General features: G+C 35.0%; 1 protein-coding gene across 2 annotated transcripts in view; it reads left to right on the top strand.

The window, feature by feature from the left end:
• ATP11B (ATPase phospholipid transporting 11B (putative)) overlaps positions 1–19,600 on the top strand; it is a 124,950-nt gene that overhangs the window by 40,069 nt on the left and 65,281 nt on the right. For both annotated transcript variants that reach the window (XM_025878088.2, XM_073896721.1), the window contains exons 6-12: positions 145–273; positions 892–995; positions 4,360–4,407; positions 6,422–6,486; positions 9,328–9,409; positions 16,630–16,780; positions 17,893–18,090. In XM_025878088.2, the coding sequence (XP_025733873.1) occupies positions 145–273; positions 892–995; positions 4,360–4,407; positions 6,422–6,486; positions 9,328–9,409; positions 16,630–16,780; positions 17,893–18,090 (777 nt within the window). The remainder of the gene's footprint in view (positions 1–144; positions 274–891; positions 996–4,359; positions 4,408–6,421; positions 6,487–9,327; positions 9,410–16,629; positions 16,781–17,892; positions 18,091–19,600) is intronic.

Genomic DNA, 19,600 nt, shown 5'->3' with positions numbered 1-19,600 from the left:
AAATTCTAATCTGATTATATTTTAGTTAAAAGCCTACTTTCTACATTAAAATATTGTGATAGGCCATCTGTTTAGAAATCAATAAAAATAAGTCTCTGCCTCATAAAATCTGTATATTTACTTTTCTCCCATAATTCCTTATAGGTGGGTGATATTGTGCGAATAGCCAAAGATGAAATTTTCCCTGCAGATTTGGTGCTTCTGTCGTCAGATCGACTTGATGGTTCTTGTCACGTTACAACTGCTAGTTTGGATGGAGAAACTAACCTGAAGGTTTGTACATGTATGTTTGTACATGAATATGTATGAGTGTTGCTCTGGGTGAACAAAATGTTTTTGGGTCATGGTAATATTTTCCTTTGTTTGACTTGCTAAGGAAGAAATTTTTTAAATCACTGAAGCTTTTAAAAATTATAAGTCTTTTAAAAGAAATAATGTTATATATGTATTTCAAGGGTAGCCTCATGTGGTTTAATCAAGTTAAAGAAAAATGGAATGTGTTTTTAGGAAAAAATGTTATCCTTTAATATTTTGGTGCTTTTTTAGATAAGGGACACCTTTAAATTGTTCTTAGTTTTCAGAAGATGAAAGTGAAAATTTGTATTTTTTCCTATTAAATTGCTTTATAATAAACTTTGAGCAAATAGTGACTGTTAATACAGACTTAATTTTTTTTATAAGCAAATGGTCTGTCTAGACAGGTAATCATAGCAGCTCCCTTAGCTATTCGTTATTTTGTAATCTTTCTCCTCTGCTATCTAGCTAAGTGATCTCAAGTACAGTGTACTATGATTTTATCTGAAAAGAGATTTGAAATAGATGATATCTAAGGTCCCATTTGGCTCTTGAAACTGCAGTGTAATCCTTTTTTTTTTTTTTTAATTTTCCCAGACACACGTGGCAGTTCCAGAAACAGCAGTATTACAAACAGTTGCCAGTTTGGACACACTCATAGCTGTGATAGAATGTCAGCAACCAGAAGCAGACTTGTACAGGTATGGTATAGTAGTGGATTATTTCCTAAGAAAAGACAGAGCTGCAAAAGTAGAATTGTTGGATTAAAATTAATCTATGGCCTTTACAAAAACATTGGACTAATTTTTATTGCCATGAGCAAAGTATAAGTTTAGGACGGGACCACTCTTTACACCACACAAAAATGGATTAAAGACCTAAATGTGAGACCTGAGACCATAAAACTCCTAGAAGAAAACATAAGCAGTAATCTCGTGGATATCACCTCTATCAACGTATTTATAGATATGTCTCCTCAGGCAAGGGAAACAAAAGTAAAAATAAACTGTTGGGACTACACCAAAATAAAGAGCTTTTGCACAACAAAGGAAACCATCAACAAAACAAAAAGGGAGCCTAGTGAATGGGAGAAGATATTTGCAAATGATATACCTGATAAGTGGTTAATACCCAAATATATAAAAAACTTAATTCATCTCAACACGAAAAAAGAAATTTTTTTTTTCAATTAAAAAACAGGTAAAAGAGGGGTGCCTGGGTGGCATCTGACTCCTGATTTCAGCTCAGGTCATGATCTCATGGGTTGTGGGATTGAGCCCCATCCATGCTCAGCGGGTGGGAGGGGGGTGGCTATCATCTGAGATTCTCTCTCTCCCTCCCGCTCCCTCCACTTGAGTGCACTCTCTCTCTCAAATAAATCTTTAAAAAAAATAAAATAAAATGGGTAGAGGACCTGAGTAGACATTTTTCCAAAGAAGACATGCAGATGGACAACAGGCACATGAAAAAATACTCAACATCACTAATCATGAGTGAAATGCAGATCAAGACCAGGCAGAATGGCTGGTATCAAAAAGGCAAGACATAACAAGTGTTGGCAAGGATGTAAAGAGAAGGGAAACCCCCTCATGCACTGTTGATAGGAATGTAAATTGGTGCAACCACTGTGGAAAACAGTATGGAAATTCCTCAAAAAATTAAAAATAGAAATACTGTATGATCCAGTAATTTCACTCCTGGGTATTTAAAGAAAATGAAAACACTAATTTGAAAGATATATGCACCCCTATGCTTATGACAACATTATTTACAGTAGCCAAGATCTATTGATAGATGAGTAGATAAAATATCATATATAACAACCCAAGTATCTAATGATAGATGAGTAGATAAAGATGTGGTGTATGTATACAGTGGAATATCACTCAGCCATAAAAAAGAATGAGATCTTTCCATTTGCAACAACATGGATGGACCTCTAGAGGCATTATACCAAATGAAATAAGCCGGAGAAAGACAACTACCATATAATTTTACTTATATGTGGAATATAACAAAACAAACAAAACCAGATTCTTAGGTCCAGAGAACAAACTGGTGGTTGTCAGAGGTGAGTTGGGAGGGGGATGGGCTCCTTTGCTCCGTTAGTTCTTTCTATTTTTACAACTCTTAATTTTTTAAACTCTGATTCAGTACCTGCACTTCTAGGAATTTTTTCTAATGAAATAATGAAATTCTCCTAGGAATGTATCTTAATGAAAATATGAAAAGATGTATACACAAGGTTGTTCAAGGCTACATTGTTTAAACTATCCATAAAGTGGAAAAACCCTACACTTCCCTCAGCAGTGAATTATTTATATTATGCAGTAATCCCCAAAATGCAGTGCTGTATGTGGCCATTAAAAATAATGATGTAGATTTACGTTTTTGACAGGACATGTTAAGTGAGGGAAAGTGTTACCAACAGTATTTATGGCATGATTCCATTTTGTTTTTAAGATATATGCATGAAAAAAAAAGTCTGGAAAAGATACTCCAAAATATTAACAGTGTTTATATTTGAGTAGTGGGATTACCAGTGATTCTTATTTCCCTCTTGATGTCTTTTTAAGCTATCTAAATTAAATCATTTTATAAAATGTATGTGTTTCAGTGTAGGTAGTCTTTATAATCAGAAAAGAGAATAATGAAACCATGTCCATTTTGAATCAAATTAAAGTGTGGGTTTGGAGAAATGGCTAGGGAAAGTGCAAGATGAGTTAATCCAGCATGGAACCAGCATAAATAGATAGGAGTACCTTGGAATCAAGGATAACAGGACAGATGAAATGAAGGAAAATAGGTCTCTTTTTGGAATTTAGCTCAGGGAAATCAAAAGACTGATCACACATCATCTCCAAAAGATACCCAGGGAAACAGCAGCTGAATTGGTTCTTTGAATCTAAATCCAAAGTTGAGGCTGGAATCAGGACTACATAAAATTCCATTATGTGGAGATAATAAAAAACCTCAGTGCTGCTCCCTGATACAGGGAGCTGAAAGAAGTAGAAGTAGGAGATTAGCAAGAAACAATGAAGCCGAAGTCTATAAGCATCTGTGACCTGGAAACAGGGCGGATAATAGGGACATTTGGAAGGAATGCTTATTTCTTTGCTTAGGGAAATGATTTAACATGAAAGTTCTGTCTAGAGTTTGCTTCAACTTAGAATTTACCTCACCATAGTAGAAAGTGATTGTACACTTGAATTGACCCTGTGCTATGGAGCTGTTCTGGTTGTGGAAGTTGGAACTGAAAGGCCAGGCCGTGAAAATCCATTATGATAACCGGCCACTTACTCTAGATTTCAGGCAACCAATAGTTAAAGAAGGTCTGGAGTTCACTGCTAGGTTTTTGCTTAACTACTCTATCCCCACCACTTAACTCACACATGGTCGTCGTTCAGTGAATATTTATGAATGCATGCCTAGAATCAATTGGTGAGTGAATGAATGGTTCTAGTCAGGAGACTTTACTTAATAAACTGTGGTGTGTGTGAGCATTCATTGTTGGCTAAATAATATATGCATCTTTGTGTAGAAATTACAAATTAGATCACTAAACTAATAAGACATTTTCATTGCCATTTTGGGGGGTTTTTTTAAAGTGTTTTTATTTATTCATTCGAGACACAGAGATACAAAGAGAGAGAGAGAGCATGAGCAGGGGGAGAAGCAGAGGGAGAGGGAGAAGCAGGCTCCCCGCTGAGCCAGGAGCCCGATGGGGGACTGGATCCCAGGACCCTGGGATCATGACCTGAGCTGAAGGCAGACGCTCCACCATCAGAGCCACCCAGGCACCCCTTCATTGCCATTTTGAAAACATTTTTTTTATTTTTTACTTCATTCATAGCTGGATTGGAGATGGCAAGAATATCAGTTTTTTAAAGCTTAATAAATGATAAGTATTTACGTAACTTCTAACATAAAAAATGGACCATTCCAAATACAAAAGGTTAGTTTTGTTTCATGTACAAGAATAATGCCAAAACTATTAAAAATTTTTCACCCATTGACGTCCTAAGTATTATTGGTTTTTTTGTAACATGGTGAATTCTTTGATAGATTCATGGGACGAATGATAATAACTCAACAAATGGAAGAAATTGTAAGGTAAGAATAATTTGCATTGTCCAAATACTATTATGTGAGAATTGTATTGGGGAGGGACTAAAATCAAGTTAAAGGGAGATTAGGTAAGTAAGCAGCACATCATGAAAAAGGGTTAATTTAAAAGCATTTAACATTTCATCTTCTAATAATTTGTAGCAGCAATGAGTAAGGACAAAAAAAATCCCATGAAATGATATCAAAATAGTTTAGTAAGATTATTTGTGTACTTGTATTTCTTTTTCTGGTAGTATTAGGTAGTAACATAAAAGGAAACAGCCATTCTTATTCAAGTTCTTACACACTTAAACCACCACACTTAAAGTCTAGAATACAAAAAAACATTTTATATAATGTGTGACCAGTATAAATGTCATATTTAGTGGCCAATCTAGAACCTCTTCTTTACTCTTCTGATTGGTTTTTTTGTTTAGTTGGTTGTTTTGGTGTGTTTGCCCTCAATATTCAGGTTAATTTCTGGCTCCTGCATGAAAAGCTTTGAGTTATTTCAGAAATGTGCTGATATGATGAGATTATATTGTTACTCATGACCACAAAGCCAAATCAAGAATAAATCTTGGAATCAGCCCTTGAACTTGTAGTCCAATTAGCATTCCACCACTTTTCTGGAGTTGTGTTCAGTTAATACAGGCTGCATGAAATAAGTCACTAACATGAAGAGTTGAGCATTTTTGAAAGGAAGTTCTCAAAACAGCCACCAAAAATATCGTGATACTTAGCACCAATTCACATTTTTAATAAACATTAACATAGGAGCACATGCAGTAAACTCCTTAACAAAGTCTTTGTAAGTGTAGGACCCCCTGCTGAATAACTATGACTAGGTTTTATTTTGATTTCTAAAGTGACATAGTGGAATATATATGTGGATACTAATCTGAATTTCATTAAGATATTGTGGCTGGTAAAGCAAAAGATCAGTTATGTTAACCCAGCACCTAAAATGGTTAAAAAGGTTAGCCCATTTTCTTTTGCTAAAGCAACCTGAGTGAACTGATGAATTGTCTTTTAATTTGAAAGCTTTCTATCATTATATCCCAATTTTATATATCAACGTGAGCTCAGAGTTTTTCTGTTCATTGTTGGAACCAAGACCAAGGGAAAAGCTATTTTATGCTTCCTGAATAATTGATTTTGGAATATCCATGGAGTGTGCTCTAAATATGACTAATAAAATCATACTTGTTAACCATGTCCCAAATACCTGATCCTCCTTGGTTCATTTGGATTTGTAGATGTCTTCAGAATTAGTTCAGATTCTGTTTGATTTGGGTAACTAGTATGTGCATGTTTCAGAAAAACATAAGGAATATCAATAAAACTAAGGCTTTTTTACTTATCCATAACAGTCTTATCATTTTGCTATCACTAAGAAAATACAGTTGCCTTTCTAGTTATTCCTTCTTGTTTTATATCTCCTTTATGGAGAGAAATTCAAACAGCAAGAAGACCCGTGCTCCAAGGAGTACGCAATGCAACTACTCAAGTTGTAGTGTCGATCTTGCCTAGAGAAAGTAACATTATGTTTTAATATCCAGTGTAATTTTAATTATGAAGAATTGATGCATTTATATACAAATCATTATATAATTCATGTTTACATTGCATTTTAATTCTTTGTTTTCCATTTAAAAACTTTAATTTTGCACAAAATTTTTAAATTTCATTATGTTAAACATTTTTAAATCATTGGTTATTCTTTTGTTGTGTTTTATGTTTAAAAATCTTGAAACTGATGGCTTTGTAAGTTTATTTATAGGTGTAGGCTTATTTCTGAGCCACTGATCTTAAAGTGCCTGAAATGCTAAAGCAGATAATTGTTGTTATGGTCACTAACATCATAATTGACCTAAATAGCTTTATAGTAACCAAGATTTTGGTTTTGTATGGAAGCAGTGTTGTAACTGTAGCTTAGGGACTTTCTGCTGTAGATGCCATTTTAGAATTTAATTTAATTTTTAGTATATTCAATGCTTTTTTTTTTTTTCCTCCCTAGACCTCTGGGGCCGGAGAGTCTCTTGCTTCGTGGAGCCAGGTTAAAAAACACAAAAGAAATTTTTGGTTTGTATATATTGAAAAAAAATTTTTTTTAAGATTTTATTTATTTGAGAGAGAGAGAGTGAGCACTTGCAGGGGGAGGAGCAGAGGAGAGGAAGAAGCAGACTCCCCTCTGGGCAGGGAGCCCAATGTGGGACTCAATCCCAGGGCCCTGGGATCATGACCTGAGCCAAAGGCAGATGCTTAACCAACTGAGCCACCCAGGCACTCTATATTGAAAATTTTTAATTATAGATTCATGTTCATGCTTTATATAAAGTATTTCTTTTTGAAAGAGAGAGAACACACACGAGTGGGGGTGGGTGGGCAGAGGGCGAGGGAGAGAGAATCTTAAGCAGGCTCCATGTCCAACACAGAGCCTGACACCAGGCTCAATCTCACAACACTGAAATCATGACCTGAGCTGAAAACAAAAGTTGGACACTCAACTGACTGAGCCACCCGGGTGCCCCTATATAAAGTATTTTTTAAAGCATAGCATTTGTGGTCTTTTGATTGGATAATTTACTTAGTCAAATGTCTGTAATAATTTTCTTGCAAAGACTGTGTTAATAAAATTTTGTATTGTATTTTTTTGTTGTTAATCCCTATTTTTTAATAATAGAGTAGAACCTTGCTCTTTTGTGGATACTTCTGAAGCACTGCTAAGAAGATAATTCTGATTTTAATGGTGGTATTTAATGGCAGGTATTATTGGAATGTATACTGACTGGATCAAAAGGATGAATAAATAGTGTTCTAGTGTTGGAGATCTAAATTAATTCACATGTTCTGAGTCAACTCTAGGCAAATTGGGAAGTCCTGATAACCTTTAGCTGTCAGCTAGCTCCTCCCATTTTAGGAATGGCTTTCATATACTGCCCAGCCTGTTATTCACTGAATGTTTACAGCTTTCAAGGTTCTCTTCTTCATTCTCTTCTTTCCTATTAACTGTGCTATATTTTATTTCTCGGTATGAGGCTCTCTGATAAAGATATGTATATCCTTTAAAAAGCAGAAAACAGCAAGTGTTGGTGAGGTTGTAGAGAATTTGGAATCCTCATACAGTGCTGTGGGAGTATAAAATGTCACAGCCGCTATGAACAATAGTGTGGCAGTTCCTCAGTAAGTTAAACCTAGAATTGTCGTATGACCCAGCAATTCTACATATTGTATGATCCAGCAGTTCTACTCCTAGATATATAACCAAAAGAATTGAAAGTAAGTGTTCAAAGACTTATACAGGATGTTCACAGCAGCACTCTTCAATAGCCAAAGGGTAGAAACTGCCCAAATATCCATCAACTAATGAATGGATAAACAAAGTTTAAGATGCCTGTATAATGAAATATTACTCACCCATAAAAAATGAAGTACTAATGCATGCTATAACATGGATAAACATTGAAAACATGCTGAGTAAAAGAAGCCAGACACAAAAAGCTACATATTGTATGATTCCATTTACTTGGAATACCCAGAATAGGCAAGTTTATAGAGACAGAAAGTAGACTTGTGGTTCCCAAGGGCTGGGGAGTGGAGGGGAATGAGAAATGATTGCTTAATGGGAACAGGCTTTTCTTTGAGGGTGATAAAAATGTCAAGTTAGTGAGGGTTGTACAACATTGAGATTGTACTAAGGGCCACCAAATTGTACACTTTAAGATGAATAAAATGATAAACTAAGTAATGTATATTATAGTTAAAAAAAAAAAAACAAAAACCATCATCATGTTCTGATGGCCAAGGCCAGAGAACATCTCCAGGGCTTTTAGACCCTCTCATGCAATGCTGTATTTTAATACATCTCTCTAGCAGGAACACCTTTCACATTCTTAAAATAAAATATATATTTGAATGCCTTTAGCTGGGTTCTGCTGTTGTCACCTCAGCCCCACCTGTCTGTTGCATATCATTCTGGCTGATTGCTCCCATTTCTGTAATTTCAGTGCGCTTTGTCCAATCTGAGTTATAATCCCTGCCTCTAAAGAATACTGGTGAAAATTCTAGGACAAATCTTTAGAAAGAGAACATGATGAATCCTACACTGCTTCTCAGACTTCACTCTTTAAAGATGGGTGTGAATACTTACTGATCTCTCTGTTTCTAGGCATTTTGCTATTTTGTCATACAAATCTCACAACAATTCTGAGGGATTTTTTTCCTATTTAAAGATGGGGAAATTGAGACTTAGATTAAATAACTTGCCCAAGGACCCAGAACTAATAAGTGGCAGAGGTAGCACTCAAACTAAGGTCTAACTCCAAAGTTTTTTATAAAGCTGGTCTTAACTAATTTCATTCACTCCCCAATTTAGACCGTTGTTACTGTCATTCTTATCTCAGTCATTCATATAGGCACACATTTTTAAAATAGTGTTTTCCTTTTGTTTACTTCATTTACTCTGACAGATTTCCATATTATCTCTCCAGTGGTAGAAAATGATGTCTTGACCCCAGTTTCTGGCATTCAGGGCCTTTCAAATTCTGACTGCATTCCATTTTTCAAGGTGCTTTTCCATTTCTGTCTTTGTTAACAGTGTTTACTCTATTTATAATAGCCTTCCCTGCTATCTTTACCTTTCCAAATCCTTTTCCTCCATCAGTTTCAACTCTAATAATATCTCTTTCATTCAGATATATTAATAATAACTCAGAAACAGAACCCTCATGCCTTTCCCATCCAGCAGGTTGAGTGACTGGAGTTCCCCAAAATTGGACTTGGAAAGCCTTTTAAAAACTCCAAAAAGATTTAAAGGCAAATTGTAACAATAATCAAATAATACATTTCCTTTCATGCTAGTGAGTAAACCTCTCTTTTGGAATATGCCAGTGGATTATTTTAAAGAACTGTTTTGTTTTGCAGGAGTTGCTATCTACACTGGAATGGAAACTAAGATGGCATTAAATTACAAGAGCAAGTCACAGAAACGATCTGCAGTAGAAAAGTAAGAAAACTATTTTCATTTACTTACACATGAATATGTATTATTCATATATGTTTAAAATACTAGATTTATAAAAATATATATCAAACAAAAGATGGTATCCTTGAGAATAGAGATGTATACATGTAGCATTTTGCACAATGTTTGGCCTATAGTAGGTGTTACATTATGGCTTTCAAATAAATACTACTGGATAATATCAGAATCACTTGGTAAGACTAACCCTCCTGCAGATAGCAATTATAAAATCTGGACAAAATTTTTTTTACATAAACACGTATTTGAAAATACAAGAGAGTGACACAAAAGAGACAGAAAATGGCAGAGTCTACTCCTGAAAGGTGGCAGAAGCAAGGGGAAAGATTTAAGAGTGCAGATTTTTGCCTGAAGGCATTCCCCAATTCATGTGCTGCATAGGGCATCAGAGAGCCTGATCTTTACAAGATTTAAGCGCTAGAGGAGGTTTAAAGCTGGAAGAACAGCTAGACAGAGGAAAACCAGGTAAGGGAGGGAGCCACAGAAGGGAATGAACTCCAAAACCTGCACATAAATTATACCCAAATCTTTGGCTGACTGTTAGAACTATACATGTGCATAGGAGACCCCAGTGGGCTTGACAGAAAAACAGTATCAGGAAGCTGAAAGAACAGAACAGAGAATTTTGCTGTTGCCTGTTGCAGTGGAGATAGACTTTGATATTTGAGCCTAGCCAAGTTAACTTCTGCGAAAATGAAAATCAGCACTCTTCTGAGGAACATAAAAGAGTACAGAATCTGTACAACCAATTATTTATAAAATCCAATAATGTAATCAAAAATAAGTAGACCTGTAAAGAAAATGTGACTTTTATTTAAGAGAAAAAGCATTTGATAGAAACCGTCACCATAATGTTCTATATCTTGCAGTTGGCAGGTAAGGTCTATAGAGCAGATATTGTAAGTATTTTCAAGGGACTAAAGGAAGATGTGAATAAACATGTAAAATATCAGCAAAGAAATGGAAACTACAGAAAACAGTATGGAGTTTCCTCAAAAAGTTAAAAATAGAACTGCCCTATGATCCAGCAATTGCACTACTAGGTATTTACCCAAAGGATACAAAATTACTGATTTGAAGGGATACATACACCTTGATGTTTATAGTAGCATTATCAACAATAGGCCAGATTATGGGAAGAGCCCAAATGTCCATCAACTGATGGATGGATAAAGAAGAAGTGGTATATATACACAATTGAATATTACTCAGCCATAAAAAAGAATGAAATCTTGCCATTTGCAACAATGGGGATGGAGCTAGAGAGTAATATGCTAAGCGAAGTAAGAGAAAGATAAATACCATATGATTTCATTCATATGTGGAATTTAAGAAATAAAACAAATGAACACGGGGGGGGGGGGGGGGGGGGTGGGCAAGAGGCAAAGCAAGAAACAGACTCTTAAGTATAGAGAACAAACTGATGGTTACCAGAGGGGAGGTGGGCAGGGGATGGGTTAAATAGGTGATGGCAATTAAGAAGGGCACTTGTGGTGAGCACTGGGTGTTGTATGTGGGTGATGAATCACTAAATTCTACTCCTGAAGCTAGTGTTGCACTGTATGTTAACTAACTAGAATTTAAATAAAAAACTTGGGGGAAGAAATGGAACTATAAAAAAAAATTCAGTGGCTATTCTTGCACTGAAAATATAATTGCTGAAATGTAAGTGCCATTAGGTGGGCCCAACATCAGATAGAAGAAGGCAGAAGAAATTGTCGGTGAATTTAAAAAAGCAATAGAAATTATTCATTCTGCAGACCAGGGAGAAAAATGATTGAAGAAAAATGAACAGAGTTTCAGAGCCATGTGAGACAATACTAAGCTATCTATCTAATTGAGTCCAAAAGAGGAGAGAGTAAAAGGGGCAGAATAAAACTATTTGAAAAAATAATAATTGAAAATCTCTAAAATTTGAGAAAAAATAGAGTGGTAATTTAAATCCAACAAATCAAAATTTGTGGACTCAAGGCAAAGCCTAAGTTGGAGAGAAATTTTAGCTATAAATATATATATATATATATATATATATATATATATATGGAAGAAAAGCTTCAAATCAGTCATCTAAGTTTCTGCCTTATGAAGCTAGAGAAAGAGGAGCGATTTGACCCAATCAGAGAAGAGAGAACAAATATTAAAGATGTGAGCTGAAACCAGTAGAATAGAAAACAAATAATAGACAAAATTAACAAAGCCAAAACTTGGTTCTTTGGAAATATTAACAAAATTGGTAAATCTCTACCTAGATTAAGGGATTAAGGGGAAAAAGAAGTGGTAGGAGAGAAAACTACAAAATTACCAACATCAGGGATGAAAGAGAGGGTATCAGTATGGATCCTATCTACTGTGGTCACTTTATCCACAGGTAAAGAAATATTGTGAGCAACTTTATGTAACTACGTTTTTCAACTTAGATGAAATGGATAAATTCTTTGAAAATACAACTTACAACAGTTGATACAGGATGAAACAGAAAATCTAGATAGCCCTATTATCTATCAGAGATTTTATTTAAAAAAAAAAAAATGGTCCACACCAAAGGATAGTCTTTTCAACACACAGTGCTGGAACAATTGGATGTCCATATGCCAGAAACCAAACTTTAACCCTTACTTCCCACCATATAAAAAAACCAACTCGGGGGCACCTGGGTGGCTCATTCAGTTAAGTGTTTGCATCTTGGTTTCAGTTCAGGTCATGATGCCAGAGATGTGAGATGGAGCACCGCATGCTGAGTGCGGAGCCTCCTTGAGACTCTCTCCCTCTCCCCACTGCTTCTCTCTCTCTCTCTCTCTCATTCTCTCTCAAATAAATAAATAAATCTTTAAAAACGAACAAAAAACTATCTCAGAATATAAGACCTAAACATAAAAACTTAATCTATAAAATGTGGGAGAAAATATTTGTGACCTTGGGTTAAGGAAAGATTTCTTAGATAGGAAGCATACAAATAAGGAATCAAAAACAAAACCAAAACTTGATAAACTAAACTTCATCAAAATTAAAACTTCAGCACACCTGAAGCTAATATAACACTATGTCACTGTTTAAAAAAATAATAAAACTTCTACATTTCCAAAAGAACTGCTAAAAAAAGAAAATGAAAAGAGAAGCCACAGATTAGGAAAAATATTTACAAAGCACATATTTTGTAAGGACTCATCTCCAGAACATGCATGCATTTTCACCACTTCTTTTAAACATTATCCTAGAAGCCTTTTTCAGTGCCACAAGACAAAGAAATAAAAGGCATAAGTACTGGAAAATTGTCCTTACCAGAGGACACATGATTTTTCACGTAGACAGTTGTACACATTCAACAACAAAACTATTAGGATTAATAAGTGAGTTTTAGCAAGGTCAAAACTACAAAACATGGTGAGAGATGTTTATTTAATGGAGAAATCACATTAATAGATTGGCAGGCTCAGCACTGTTAAACTGTAGTTGATGTGAAGATTCTTTCAATACTAATTAAAATCCCAGCAAGCTTTTTTGTAGTAATTGACAAGATGATTCCAAAATACATATCCAGGGTGCCTGGGCAGCTTAGTCAGTTAGACATCTGACTTGATTTTTGCTTGGGTCATGGTCTCGGGGTCGTGGGATCAAGTCCTGCCTCAGGCTCCATGGTTGGCACAGAATGTGCTTGAGATTCTCCCTCTCCCACTTGTGCTGTCTCTCTCCCTCTCTCTAAAATAAATAAAATCTTTAAATAAATAAATAAAGTGCATATTGAAATGTAATAGCCCAAATGCATATGTAGAATGAATAAAGAAAACAGTCTCTTAAGAAAGCTGGAGAAGTTATATTATCTGACTTTAAGACAATATAACGGTACAGTAAATGTAGTACAGTATTAGCAAAAAAGATGTTTCAGTGGAGTTGAGAAATAGATCCATTTATATATGGTCAATTGATTTTCAGCCAAAGCATTAAGTAAATTCAATGAAGAAAATGAATATCTTTTCAATAAATGATGTAACAATAATTGGATATCCATGGGGGGGAAAATAATAAACCTCAATTCCTACCTCATATCATACATTAAAAATTTTTTGAAGATGGGTCATATACCTAAGTGTAAAGGCTAAAACTATAAAACTTTTAGAAGAAAACTTAGGAAGAAATCTTAACAACCTGGGGATACGTAAATATTTCCTAGGACACAAAACCAATAACCACAAAAGAAAAAATTGGTTAACTGTTCTTCCTCAAAATTAAAAACTTCTCACACTTCACAATTAAGGAAATGAACAGGGAAGCCACAAACTGAGAGACTATATTCATAAAACATATATCTGACAAAGAACTTGTATCCAGAATATACAATGAGCTCATATGTCTATAATAAAAAAAAATGCAATGAAAAAATGGCTATAAGACTGGAGCAGAGAAATTTTCACATAGAAAATACCCAGATGGCAAATAGACATACAAAAAAGTGTACAACATCATTAGTCATGAGAGAAATACAAATTAAAACTACAAAGAGATGCCTACCAATATATACTCAATGGAATGGCAAAAATTAAAAAGCTTAAAAGTTCCAAGTATTGGCAAGGATATGGAGCAGCTGGAACTCTTAATTCTAAATAATCAATGGGTCAAAGAGGAAATCTCAAAAGAACATTTTTTAAAATATCCGGAAGTTAATGAAAATACAGTATCAAATTTTATAGGATGAAGCTAAAGCACTGCTGAGAAGGAAATTTATAGCACTTGTGTTAGGGTTTTCCAGAGAAACAGAACCAGTAGGATATATATGGGCATATATAAGAGGAGATTTATTATAGGAGTTGGCTCACGTGGTTGTAGAGACCACAAAGTCCCATAGTCTGCCATCTGCAAGCTGGAGAACCAGGAAAGCTGATGTCATAATGCAGTCAGCATCCAAAGGCCTGAGAAAAAACCTGGAGCTCTGATGTCCCAGCTCAAGAAAAGAGAAAAAAATGGTCTTTTTTATTTCATTTGGGTCCTCAGTGATGATACCCACCTACATTGGTGAGGGCATGTCTCTCTACTAAGTCTGTTGAATCAAATACTATTCTCTTTCAGAAACACCCTCAAAGACACACCCAAAAATAATATTTTACCAGCTGTCTGGGCATTGCTTAACCTAGTTACCTTGACGCATAAGATTAACTATCACAGAACTAAATACTTACATTAGAAACACCAGGGGTGTCTGGATGGCTCAGTTGGTTAAGCATCTGACTCTTGATTTCAGCTCAGGTCATGATCTCAGGGTTCTGGGATCGAGCTCCACGGCAGTCTCTGCAGTCAGCTAGGAGTCTGCTTGAGGATTCTCTCCCTTTGCCCCTCCTGCTGCTCCTGCTTGCTCTCTCTCTAAAATAAATAAATAAATCTTTAAAAAAAGAAAAAGAAAAAGAAAAGAAACACCAAGGACAGAAACTGAGATTAAAAACAATACCATTTGCAATAAATAAAACATTAAAAAAAAGAAAAACAGTACCGTTTGCAATCATTCTCAAAAAGGGAAATACCTAATTGTACATCTAACAAAATACATACAGGATCTGTGTGCTGAAAATTACAAAACGCTGATGAAAGAATCAGAGATGCAATGTTCACCTTGCCTAGCGAAATACTATAATACCAAGCTTGCCTGGTGAAAAGAACAGGGATTCTAAAGTTAATTCCTGACTTGTGTGATTTTGGTAAACTTATAGAATGATTTTTGGGCTTTGATCTTCATCATTAAAAAGGATGTGATCTCACAGAGGTTTTACAAAGATTAGACAACTTAGTGGATGTAACAAAGTTTTGTAAAGTCTTAATACTACACAAATGTTAGTTATATTTACACTTAAAATTACCTGAAAGTGTAAAAAAATTTTAGAATAATTATGGCAAGAATAACTGGCCAAAGCTGTCATTTACTGGAAGCATTTTGAACAGTAATACTACTAATTCAAATAGGCTTATAATCCTATGTATTGGTTATTTTATCACTGGTAAATAGATTCTGTTGAATGGTCATTTCTTAAAATACGAAGACTGTTTCCTTTATTTTTTTTTAAATTGTATTATGTTAATCACCATACATTACATCATTAGTTTTATTGTAATGTTCCATGATTAATTGTTTGCGTATAACACCCAGTGCTCCATTCAGTACATGCCCTCTTTAATACCCATCACCAGGCTAACCAATCCCCCCACCCCCCTCCCCTCTAGAACTCTCAGTTTGTTTTTCAGAGTCCATCATCTCTCATGGTTCATCTCCCCCTCCGATTTCCCCCCCTTCATTTTACCTTTCCTACTATCTTCTTCTTTTTTTTAACATATAATGTATTATTTGTTTCAGAGGTACAGGTCTGTGATTCAACAGTCTTACACAATTCACAGCGCTCACCATAGCACATACCCTCCCCAATGTCTATCACCCAGCCACCCATCCCTCCGACCCCCACCACTCCAGCAACCCTCAGTTTGTTTCCTGAGATTAAGAATTCCTCATATCAGTGCGATCATATGATACATGTCTTTCTCTGATTGACTTATTTCGCTCAGCATAATACTGTCCAGTTCCATCCACGTCGTTGCAAATGGCAAGATTTCATTCCTTTATATGGCTGCATAGTATTCCATTGTGTATGTATACCACATCTTCTTTATCCATTCATCTGTTGATGGATATCTTGGCTCTTTCCATAGTTTGGCTATTGTGGACATTGCTGCTATAAACATCGGGATGCACGTACCCCTTCGGATCACTACATTTGTATCTTTGGGGTAAATACCCAGTAGTGCAGTTGCTGGGTCATATGGTAGCTCTATTTTCAACTTTTTGAGGAACCTCCATACTGTTTCCAGAGTGGCTGCACCAGCTTGCATTCCCACCAACAGCGTAGGAGGGTTCCCCTTTCTCCGCATCCCTGCCAACATTTGTTGTTTCCTGACTTGTTAATTTTAGCCATTCTGACTGGTGTGAAGTGGTATCTCATTGAGGTTTTGATTTGGATTTCCCTGATGTCGAGCGATGTTGAGCACTTTTTTATGTGTCTGTTGGCCATTTGGATAAGACTGTTTCCTTTAAATAGCTACCATGATATCTTATATATTTTTATCTCTTAATACCAGTATAAAATTTCCAGGCAGATGAATATAGTAACACATAATTGACATGTTTTATATTCTTTTTTTCCTTATTTCAGGTCAATGAATACATTTTTGATAATTTATCTAATAATCCTTATTTCTGAAGCCATCATCAGTACTATCTTGAAATATACATGGCAAGCTGAAGAAAAATGGGATGAACCTTGGTATAACCAAAAAACAGAACATCAAAGAAATAGTAGTAAGGTATTTTATGGTGTTCTTGACTCTGCTGTAAAGGAAACTTTATTCTTTGGCAGTTACTGATTCGATAGTGACTTCTGATAGGAGTGACCACTATAATCTAAAACCATTACTACTGAAGGGTGACAAAAAGACACTGTAAGTGAAGAGTGACCAGCATGTTTATACTGGTATGCTTTTTGCATTTTAGGGCATAAGCAATTGTATTCCATATGGCATGACTTGAATAGTTACAAGAGATCACAAAAATTTAAATCATCTATAATGGCATTCCCCTTCAAAACTACAAATTCAGTTTTTTATTCCATTTACTGTATGTTATAAAGTGAATGAAAAAAGTAAGTTGATTTTCAGTTCTGTCAGAATAATTCAAGGAGTCTGTCAGTCTATTGATGGTATGAAGTAATAACACAAAATACGTCATATTAAGTTTTAAACTGAATAAATATGGACTACCAGGAAAATTTAACCTGCAATTTTGGTAAATAATTATTCCCCAGATTGCACATTAGATTAAAATACAAGTATTGGAAGACAGATGTAGATCTCAAGAAACCACAAAGCAGATCACAGAACATATTTTCCCTATTATTCATAATTAGGTATTTTACCTTTCACAGAATATACATTAAAGTGTGATACTGCTATGCTATTGAAGTAAGCTATTACTATATAATCTAAGTGTTTTCATTGCCAGCAGTTCTGGTCTAGCAGTTCTTGAAATATTTTTTTTAAGTTGCAGTAAATTTGTAGTTACCTGTGATTTCAAAGGGTGGAAATGGAATGGTAAGTATACTCCAGGGGTTACAATTATAATTTTTTTTTTCTTGAGGTTGTTTCAGTCACACCAGGCTTTTTGGTAGCTTCTGAAAAGTAACAAGTAGTTCAAATTTAACCTTTTCTTCTTTTACTTTGTTCAAGATTCTAATGAACAATAAAATAAAAGAAATGTATTAAAGAAACAGTTCAAAAAATGAATTTCAATTCATGAGACTTCTGCTTCAGAATATAGTTGATGGTCTGTTTAGACTTGAAACTTTCTGATAATGTTCTTCAGTATTACTAAGGAAATTCTCATATGTTTTCTCTTATCAAACAATCATTTTTCTCCCTAGATTCTGAGATTCATTTCAGACTTCCTTGCTTTTTTGGTACTCTACAATTTCATCATTCCAATTTCATTATATGTGACAGTCGAAATGCAGAAATTTCTTGGGTCATTTTTTATTGGCTGGGATCTTGATCTCTATCATGAAGAATCAGGTCAGAAAGCTCAAGTCAATACTTCTGATCTGAATGAAGAGCTTGGACAGGTAAAAGGATCTTTTTATTGTGTTTTTCTAATTTGTTATTTTTCTTGAAACAGTCTATGTACAAAGAAAAACATTATGAAGCTTATACCAAAAAATAGCCCTACTTTCCTCCACACCTAACTCTTGTTTCCCTTTTTTTTAAAAAAAAAAAAGATTATTTGAGAGAGAGAGAGAGAGAACGAGCAGGGGGGAAGGGGAGAGGGAGAGGAGAAGCAGGCTCCCCACTGAGAAGGAGCCAGATATGGGGCTCGATCCCAGAACCCTGAGATCGTGACCTGAGCCGAAGGCAGACGCTTAACTGACTGAGCTACCCAGGCGCCCTTGTTTCCCATTTTTAAACCTGAAATCGTTTCTTCCATTGGTTAGCACTATATAGTATTCTTTCTTGATTTTTAAATTTTAGACATTTATTATGGGATATAAAGATATAATCTTATGCTACTGTTTTATATATATATACATACCCAGATATATACTCACTTTGCCTCCCCATAACCCCCTAATATTTTTATATCACAATTAGAGATTTAATAAATATTTATTTATTGACATTATTTTGACTCTTTTAGTATTGCTTACTAATTTCAAGTTCTTTAAGTGTGCCCTATGATACTATAATTACATTTTCTTTTTTATAATTTTCCCTAGAATTAATTGCTCTGTTTTTTCATGCTTAATTGCTCAAAGTTTCTGATGAATATATGAAACATCTCTCTACATATTGAAACACATCAGGTAATTTAGGATTTCCTTTCTCTTTCTCTCTTTCTCTTCTTTTGGTGGCAGCTTTTTTGGAGACTTCTGTCTTCTTCAGTATGGGCTTATGTCTGGGCCTGCTTCTCGGCTGTCACCCAAGGACTTCCCTTTACTATCACCCTAGAAATTCCTTTGCCTCTCTCCTGTTTTGGATCTCCTGGATCCTGTGTCAGCCCACCTAGGGCTTATTCTCTTATTTTGGTAGAACACATCTTCTAATAACTTCCTGGAAAAGGATGCATGAGAGGAAAATATTTTGAGGCTTTGCATGGCTGAAAATATCTTTATTCCCGTTTTTTTTCTTTATTCCTTTTTTGTACTTGATTAATAATTTAGCTGTATAATGCATCCCAGGTTGGAAATTAGTTTTAAGAGCATTTCTCCATTTTTTTCTAGCTTCCAGTGTTGCTGTTGAGAAATCCAGTGCCATTCTGATTCCCAGTTCTTTATGTGCGGTCTATTATTTTATCTCTGGAAGTGTTTAAGATCTTTACTTTATGTGATAATTCTGAAATTTCATGATGATATACCTAGGTGTGAGGTTTTTTTTTTCCTTTCATTGGACAATGAGCTCTGAGCGATTTCAGTCTAAAAACGTGTACTTCGATTCTAGGAATTTTTCTTATATTATTTCTTTGATAACATGTCTTTTTTTTTAAGTTAGTATTTGGATATCTCAGACCATTTATCTTGATTCTCTGATTCTTTGACTTTCAATTTTCATTTACTTGTTTATAATTCTGGGAGAATTTGT

The sequence above is a fragment of the Callorhinus ursinus genome, unplaced genomic scaffold, assembly GCF_003265705.2.
Source record: "Callorhinus ursinus isolate GAN/ISIS: 27379988/994484 unplaced genomic scaffold, GSC_fseal_2.0 scaffold1, whole genome shotgun sequence".
In the NCBI taxonomy this organism is placed as follows: domain Eukaryota; kingdom Metazoa; phylum Chordata; class Mammalia; order Carnivora; family Otariidae; genus Callorhinus; species Callorhinus ursinus.
The sequence above is the reverse complement of the archived record's forward strand: the minus strand, read 5'-3'. Positions and strand labels throughout refer to the sequence as shown.